Source organism: Plasmopara halstedii, assembly GCF_900000015.1.
Source record: "Plasmopara halstedii genome assembly, contig: Scaffold_3160, whole genome shotgun sequence".
Classification (NCBI taxonomy): domain Eukaryota; phylum Oomycota; class Peronosporomycetes; order Peronosporales; family Peronosporaceae; genus Plasmopara; species Plasmopara halstedii.
In genome coordinates this window covers 66,641-75,371 of record NW_020190063.1, presented here as the reverse complement: position 1 = coordinate 75,371, position 8,731 = coordinate 66,641, and the positions used below count along the sequence as shown (strand labels likewise).

General features: G+C 44.0%; 1 protein-coding gene across 1 annotated transcript; it reads left to right on the top strand.

Moving 5' to 3' along the window:
* Window positions 1-5,563: 5,563 nt before the first annotated feature.
* On the top strand, window positions 5,564-6,043 carry PHALS_08149 (uncharacterized protein; the record flags this gene model as incomplete). Its single annotated transcript, XM_024721738.1, has 2 exons — window positions 5,564-5,795; window positions 5,832-6,043. 2 exons carry the CDS (start codon window positions 5,564-5,566, stop codon window positions 6,041-6,043), a joined length of 444 nt encoding a protein of 147 aa, XP_024586807.1.
* Between the last annotated feature and the right edge of the window lie 2,688 nt (window positions 6,044-8,731).

Genomic DNA, 8,731 nt, shown 5'->3' with positions numbered 1-8,731 from the left:
AATTTGTCACCAGAAAGCGGAACCTGATAGAAGGAGCCCAGCTTGCTCTACAACATGCGCAAGAGTTACGCAGACTCTTGACCGAATCATCACGCCGTGCTGACGTTTCACACCGTCCGAAACTGCTATGCGCACCGGTCCATCATACTGCAGACCTTTCGCTCACACACGTAGCGAAACGAGCGCAAAACGTCGCTCTGCAAGTGCCACAAGTAATCAAAACCAAAATTTACTGCTCGGTGCTTAGAGAAGTAGCGGTTGGGAAAACCCAAACTCTACATAGGTACCAAAAGCTGGAAAATGCCGATGGGTATCGCATTCAGTGCGTACTGCGTGAGGAAAAATTTACGCCGTCTCATCCGTCTTAAGGCTAATTAAGCCGTCCTTAGCAAAGTTGATGACCGCGTACATCTTCGTCTCATGCTTGACGCTGCAACGTACAATACACAACGCGGGCGTCGAGGTGAGAATCATCATCTCAAGCTCCTGCCGCTTCCGTCCCCGTTTATCTTCAAGAGACAGCAGTTCCAAATACTGTCTCGGAGTCTTTCATACCGCAAGGTCAGTCGCCTCCAACTTGTAGGAAGCGGGCTGCGACGACGACCCTGTCTCTTTGCCTAAGGATATAAAGACCAAAGATACACCAGGTCGTATGCAGCCACAGCACCAGAGCAATCTTACCAAAGTTAGATTGCGAAATTCCTTGAGTTTTCAGGCTGAGAGCATTCTACTTCACCAGGTACTGGTAACAGCCCTGATGTACCCAGCTTACTGAAGCCATACCGCGATCCCGCTCTAACGAGCCAGTCTGACAAGAAGCGAACTCGTGTAATCGAAGCATCTTCTTTACCATCTCTTGCAGTTGCACTACCTTCCGCTATACAGCAGCAACGCGGTTCTGGCCTGCTGTGGGGTGCCTCAAGCCAGTGCGACGGAGGAGTTCAGATAGCTAATTCGAGATCTGGCACATCACAGCTTCGGTCGCACTCCTTGACTCTCGGAAAGAGCTGACAAGCCACCACAGAGGAGTGAACTCATCCGAAGCATCCGTGGCAGAACCGTTACACTGCACAATAAGCAAGGGACAACCCGCTTACACATAAAACGACGTTTGGTGGACATTGTCTGTATTCAAATTTCTTTGGGATTGCAGCAGGGCTGCCGTAGCTCTATCGCTTAGAGAAAGCTTGGTTAGGGTCGGTGACCTTCATTCCATACTTAGAACCAGTACGAGTGTAGCGGATGGCAATCCACTTACTTCAAGAGTAACTACAACCTCAATGCAAGGCTAGTTCAAATCTTCTATTTAGAATGTGAGCTTTAGGCAAAGCCGCCTGTATCTAAATATATAGGTTTTCCCATCTACCTAATTAAATGTATAACTACTGGCAGTCCAGCCACGTACTGACTTGTTATTTAAGTGTAGCCACACCATTGTGTGGTCAGACTATATTGTATAAGCCACCAATTTTTTTGACGGCACGATCTTGTGTGTCCCACATCCTTCATTCCAGGGCACGTGAAATCCCGTTACAGGGATAGACAGAGTATAAGTCAATACACTATTTTTGCTATGCCTGGAACTTCAAACTAGAGACCACGGACGCTAAATACTGATTATAGAATTTGGCCCAAGTCATATTCGTGTGTGATCCGCCTGCCTTCCACATCGACGTGTCTCCTTTGTTAGCCATTGGTCGTCAGTCTTAGCGTCGGACGCCAAGTGCGCGTGACGCTCAATTTCATCGAAATGCACCCACTGATTTTGTTACGCAGTGTAGCAGGGCTAATATCAGCAAGCCATTTTTGACTGATGCCCCCGCATAGACCGGATCCAATTCGTGACGGTGTCAAAGGCACCCAGATGTTCACCAAACTATCATATAAAATGGATGAAAGTTTGCACAGGTATGCGCTGCGTAATCTGCGCGACCTACTTAAGTGACTGCGCTTCGCTTTAGTGCCGTGTTCTCTCCACGTATGTACTTCTGGAGGATTCTTCCGCAACGCCATTTAAGTGTTCCGCTTGACCATCTGATTGCAGATGGCCAGCAGAAATATATCCAGTCTTCAGCCGATCCGCTTCAAAAATGTCGCTAAAACGTTGCCGTAAGGCGCGGATTTCTATCCAATACAATAGCTACCGGCTAGCCACCCTGGTAAAACATTTTGTCGAGAAATATTCTGGCTATACCTTCACTGATCACATTATCGCTGACAGCAGCGAGTCGAGCTGTCTTGCTTAGACGGTATACCAATATCCCATTGGCTTTACTCTCGCCGATCACATTATCGCTGACAGCAGCGAGTTGAGCTGTCTTGCTTAGACGGTGAACCAATATCCCAATACCGGTAGGAAACAAAAATTAGAGTTCATACTCATGGGCGCCAGCATTTTGCTGGCACCGACAGGCTGGCCGAACATGCCGCCGTATGCGGCGAAGATTTAAGCCACTGATAGTAAGACATACTACCCTATGAGCGGTATGTCTATTTTCTTTTGCGGTGGCTAGCTGAGGGATATCATGTACCTCGAACAGGACTTCGTACTTGATGTCCTGATCATAAGGCATCACTAGCGCTGAGTGTCATGTTGGTCAGTGCTGTGATAGAGAAAGCTTTAAGATAAAAAGTGGTGCAGACATGCAGCCACACGCTTCGATAAAGCCACATCTAATCTTTCTAAACCTCTTATCTTTTTTTGCTGAGTATACCTTGGGATTACATTTAAAGTCAGGTTGGTGTAATGTTGGGGCACATGAGCTTTTCCGTCACCCCGACCACGACGTGTCAAATAACACAGTGATAACATCGCAAATTACTTAGGCAGTACGCTGGGTGTATGGGTCATACGCAACATGTGTGGCGCTGCTGAGATCCTTATCATCTTGCCATTATCGAAAGAGATGTGATGATAACGTCGCTGAACGCAACGACGCATGGCCTGTATAGATCAAAAACAATTAAGAGCCCAGCAGGTGCATTCTGAGCTTGACGAGGCCATACTCTATTGAAAGTAGCTTCCTGTCACGTAGTATTCTTGCTTTGGGCGCAGGAGATCATGGTATTTTTTTCGGTGATACCCTGTCTATGTCTGACAGTTTTGCACTGGTACCCTATTCTACATCCAAGACTGGAGTAGTTCTACTCAGCAGCTTACAGCTGGCAAAAATTCAAACATAAACATGCGTTTAAATGCATTGAGACGACGAGAATAATCGTTCTGCATTCAAAAGAGCTGAGTCGGGGCTCCCTTAATGCTTTACTTTCAGCATCTAAGGTCTTCTTTTCCATCCTTTCCAGCACATCCTTACCATTTAAGCCGATTGGTGTGGGGTCGTGCCATGTAGGCATACACATCGAAAGTCAGAGGCACTGACCAAATTACAACGGCCATTATCTTTGCGGGATCTGCCAGCAGATCCGTAATCAAGTGAAGCAATCAAAAAGGATTTGTCGGCACCAAAGGCAGAGTTGTATATATCGTCAAACAAGACAGATTTGTAAATAATGTCGAGCAAGTCTGTCTTGCTGAATTAGGCGCGTACACTCGAGCACCACCCGGAATTGCTTGATTTTGTCTTCCACATTCAACTTCCCATGCTAATTACTATGAACGAATATGTCGTCAAAAGAGATTTGTGCATAGCTACGATATGTGCATAGCTACGATTTGATGTGTCTCCAGACGATTGACAGCCATCAATGCATTGGACAGGCTCTACGACATAATTAGCCACTACCTGAACATCTCGCTTGGACTCCTCGCTGCAGTGAGATAGAAGTTGCTTTTTCTGATCAGCAGTCTGCTCAAATCATCAAAAAGATCAGCAGAGTGCAGACGACCATGCGATTTTGCAGCTCATCCTTTGTAAAAATTGGCGTTTGCATCATTATCGCAGAAATTTGCCACTTGACGATAATTTTTCTGACCCAGAACGGCAACAGCGATTGTAGAAGTTTGCTTTCTCACACCAACAGCGTTGTCATTTGCAAGGATGAAATCGTCAATGACATCACACGGGTCCCTTGGTAAACGCCGTGGTCGTGTGATGCAATAGTTGATTCCGGAGACTAAGTCAATTTCATTACGCGCTGTCTGATCGGGGGAATCACACTGTGATATTTCTTCAACAAAGGATAGCAAGGGCCTGCCGGACCCCTTGCAATGGAAGCATCGCCCCTCGCACTTGATGCACTGCAAGTGTTTTAAGCTCCATATTCATCCATGACGGACGGCGAGCTCAGCTTCTTCTCCGATACCAATGCACCATTTCGGTGACTTCACCTTCATGCAATACCTTGCACATTTTCCCGTAAAATGAATCGTCCAGCATTGTAAGAGCTTCTACTGGAGGTCTCTAAGATAGACTTTCAAAGTCAAGGCCCACCCCTGTCACATTGTGTACGAGGAAATAATCTTACTTGCCGCTAACACGAGGTGCTCACAGCTCCACACTGTAGACCCACATCACGGTAGTACTAACTCTGCGACTCCACCGAGAGAGTGCGATTCCTAGTCGCTTCCCCACTCTATCAACTCCGGCACCGAAGACAACAGCTTACAGCTGCTTTTGCCGTCCCATCAAAAATACACTTCGAAGACCACGACATACAGCCATCCTCCCGCGTCTCCACATCCAATAGAACGCGAAATACAATCACATTTCTGTGTATACAGCAAAGGTGCTACCATGTGGTTCTGATCTTGAGTTTTCGCAGTGTTAAACAGCACCCCAGTAGACTACTTGCAAAATCCGACTTCGCCTCAGAAGGCACATCTGCCTCTTATGGCGGTCTTAAAACCGACTTGGGTCGGTGCGATGCCATTTAATATGAACTACGCCAACGCACTGCAATTTTTAGTCGTGTGAGCTTACTAATCGTGTCTAATTGTTACAGAGACAAATATTGCGTTTCATTCTCACAGAAAATACAGTATGTAAAGATTCGGCCATCTGATGACCACAGTGTACCATGTACGGAGGGATATTTGACCTAGTGAGCGACTTAGTGAGATCGCGTTTACTAATGCACAATCATGTCATGTAAGCTTCATCCAGCAATGGTACTGATTGCTTCTAAAGTAGCAAGGCCCTTAGTTTGCTGTCAAACTTGACGAGTGGCAAATATCCTAAATTGAATAAGGTTACTTAATACTGAAGAAAATTGGTTTTACATCATTCATCGATATTTTTCAAACAATGCATGGGTTGAGGTTAGATGTTTATGTGTTCCGCGTACTCATATACCCTGCTACCTATCGTTTGTGTATCGTGATCTTTCAGCATACAAATAAGGCGTCTCGCGTTCAAGGCGAAGAGTGAGCTTGCACGAACGGCAAGCTGTGAGCAATTGCTTTTTTCTGGAAAACATGTAGCTCTTATCTATTAGTGTGAAACATACACAAAAATGAAGTGAGTTGGTCAATAAGAAAGTGAGCGAGTTAAAGGTGGGAAAAAGTAGCATGTAATTAATTACTTATGTGCTCGTGACAGAACTACGCAACAAACAGAGTTGTGATAACTGCATCTACTCATCTGAGTAGTATGGCATTTTGATCATGGGTGATAGCAAGCTAATAAGTCTTACAAATGCTTCAGATGAAGGCTCAACGTCATGTGACTTTTGCTTCACACTATCATGGGACCGATGTATTTGCGGCAACATAGTTTCTCAATTTTCTTCGGGCGACACCATAAAATGCCGTTTAAGGGACTGCTGGTATCGCATTTATGGTGCGACAACAATAATAGAATACGGTATATATGGATGGTTTAGTGCCGACCAGACAGGTATGTTGTAAGCTGTTGTATATGGTTCATTAGCAGGCTGTTTTGCACTGTTTCAGCTGTATACTTTGATTTTTTGTCCTGCTAAAACGATATGCAAGGTTAAATTGGCGGAATGCCATGACGAAGACAAAGAGGAAGCACTAACAATACTCCCAGGCGAAGCAAAAAAAGAACAAGCCGCCTTCATTTTTGGCTTGTCTACGACCGAAATGAGTGTAGCAAACATCAAGATAAGCAGTCTGTCATAGACTGATTCTGTAATATAACATTCTTCTTTCAAAGAACAGTTGCTTTATGTACTATTAGCCCGCAGACGTATTGTGAAACAATCCATTCTGCGATCACTAACGGTGTGCAAAAGTTCCACAAATACAAGAGCACGTTGTTGTAAAGAAGCCGAGTGCATACGTGAAGCTGCTCGGCAAGAGGATATTGTACTGCAGAAATGAGCAGGTCGTCAGTAAAGCGATTGAGGCTCATATTGTTATGCCTGTGGCGATATTTTTAGGACTAAAGTCAGTACAGAAAGGCCATTAAGTGGCGATGGGTTGCAATACAAGATGATCCTGGCCTCAATGCTGCAAAAGAAAGGTTTGTTTCACCTGTAGGTGTTTACTAGCTGCAGGAATGCGCTGCTTAGACAAATCCAGGTATTCTCTGACAAGGCGTTGGTGGAAGCACAACTGGCGACCACCATGAGATCACTTATTCTGATAGTCCACCAGGGAATAGTGAAATTCATCGATGGGCAAGAAAAATTCAGGTTATCATACTTTCAATTTATGATAGCCATAAACAAGTAGTGTCTTGCGAAAACGACTTTTGAGTACAGTCATGTGCATCAAAGGGCTTTCCGACATAAACAGTTAAAACGGCAGGTATTGCTGTTGTTTGTCCCGCCTAACCAAGCGTGCCGTATGCGTATAAATTATATGTATCAAACAAAGGCAAATACAGTGGACTATTTTAAAGCGTTATGAACACATATCGCTACGATGGCGACAAGCTCCGTTCCGGGGGCAGAAATGATGACTATCTTTATGAAGGATCTCCGCACACATGCAAATCGAGCCGGAATCTTAGGCCCAAGTTTGAAAATATGGCAGTGTCACGCGAAGTACAACATTTATGCCGCGATGACCGACTACAGCAGGCTAGACGGTGGCTCTATAATTGCGCCAAAGGCGCTTGATCTCAGCCATGCTAAGGTATAACAGTGAGATTTCTTAGCTGCCGGGCAGCCATGTCGTACTCGCAGATGCAACATATATGATGATTTCAGGGCTTTGCGCCCTTTGCCCTTTTGCATTGGTGACCATCAGCTGACTTGGTTCGTCAAATGGATATTGCATTGTCTGGAGTCCCACAACCAGCTTATCAAAAGAGTCTAGATGCTCCATGCTAGAACCGATTTCCATTATAAAGTCATAAAGTTGACGCACCATCACCACGTCATTGTGCAGCGTCTAACGGTACGAATCATCACGTAGCGTTACCCATGTCTCTATGGCACACGAGGACGATGCACCTTGGTATGATATTGAATCCTAGAGTGTTGTGCAATGATACCCTTTAGACTGACGTCACCCACTTGCTACGTCTGTGATAGCGATCATATTCTTGACCGCCATTACATGCCCCAAAAGACACTTCTTTCCTCATCCTGATCACGCAATGGTTGTACCCACCTACCTCCCGGAGAACTTTGGTGCGCTTGTTCGCCATCGCCGACACGAACGATGTAGCAAAAAAAGCCTTGATTGCGATTTTGGTTAGGTAAAGTCATGGAAAAAAGTGGATCATTCTCCTTCTTTGACTTGCCATTTACTAAATAAACAGAAGCCGTCAAATGTGACGGACCTTCCTTTATTTTTATGGATTTCTTCAACAGCAATATTCATATCGTCCAGATGACGGCTTTTTGAAGGACAACATAAGCGAATATGTCAATTAAACATTCATGAAATTTACATATTTCTCAGTCACCTTGCCGCAATTATGTCAGATTCATTTAATAATGTACGTTCTAGTCTAAATACTATGATAATTACGAGGTGACTTGAATCTTGCAGTGAACACTAAATATCAAGCAATTGAGCTATGCCGGCTATGAGTAATTAAGAAAGTCACACCATTTTCTCTAGGCTAATCCGAAATCAGAAGAAAATTGTTTGGTCTAGAAGATCAACGCAGAGTTTGTCCATGAATATCGATGTCGAGTGGATATTTTTCCAGTCCCTGTCTCAAACACATTAATATTTATTTACACATGTTTGGATCATCAATAATCCTTCGAGCAGTAATCAGAAAAACGATTTTAATTGGATTATGCAAAGTTTATGACTAAGCAGTAAGAAAGCTACGAAAGAAATTTAGGTCCAAAAGACAAACCTATTCATTTGTAAGACCTTCAGGCCGTATGCGTACCTTGTATCAGAGCATTACGGTAGCATCCTGCACTGAACCATTCATTTTCCTTGATTATGACACATCAAGCATTTCTGATTGGATTATGCAAGGATTATATACGAAGTAGGTTTAAAGCTACGACAGAATTTCAGCTTGAAAGACAGACGTATTCATTCTTAAGGCCTTCAAGCCGTTCAATGACCTTCTATCGAACATTGAAACAGCATTCGGCGGTTTAGCATCCATTTTCCTCGGCTATAACACATAAAACAATAAATCTGACTCAGTCACAATAATTGTTGCCATATTTATAAACATGCTTATTTAGTGTGGACCGCCAGTCTTATGCAAAGTCTCTAAAGAGGAGTGCATACCCCTTTTTCTAAACCTTCCGGGTATTTTTTTAGTGTATTTTTGATAGGATTATGTCCAAACATTACATTATCTCTTGGCATAATCGTAGGTATATAATTTCGTGCTTCTCTTGAGATGGATATCCTTACATTAGTTCTCGAACTATGATAACT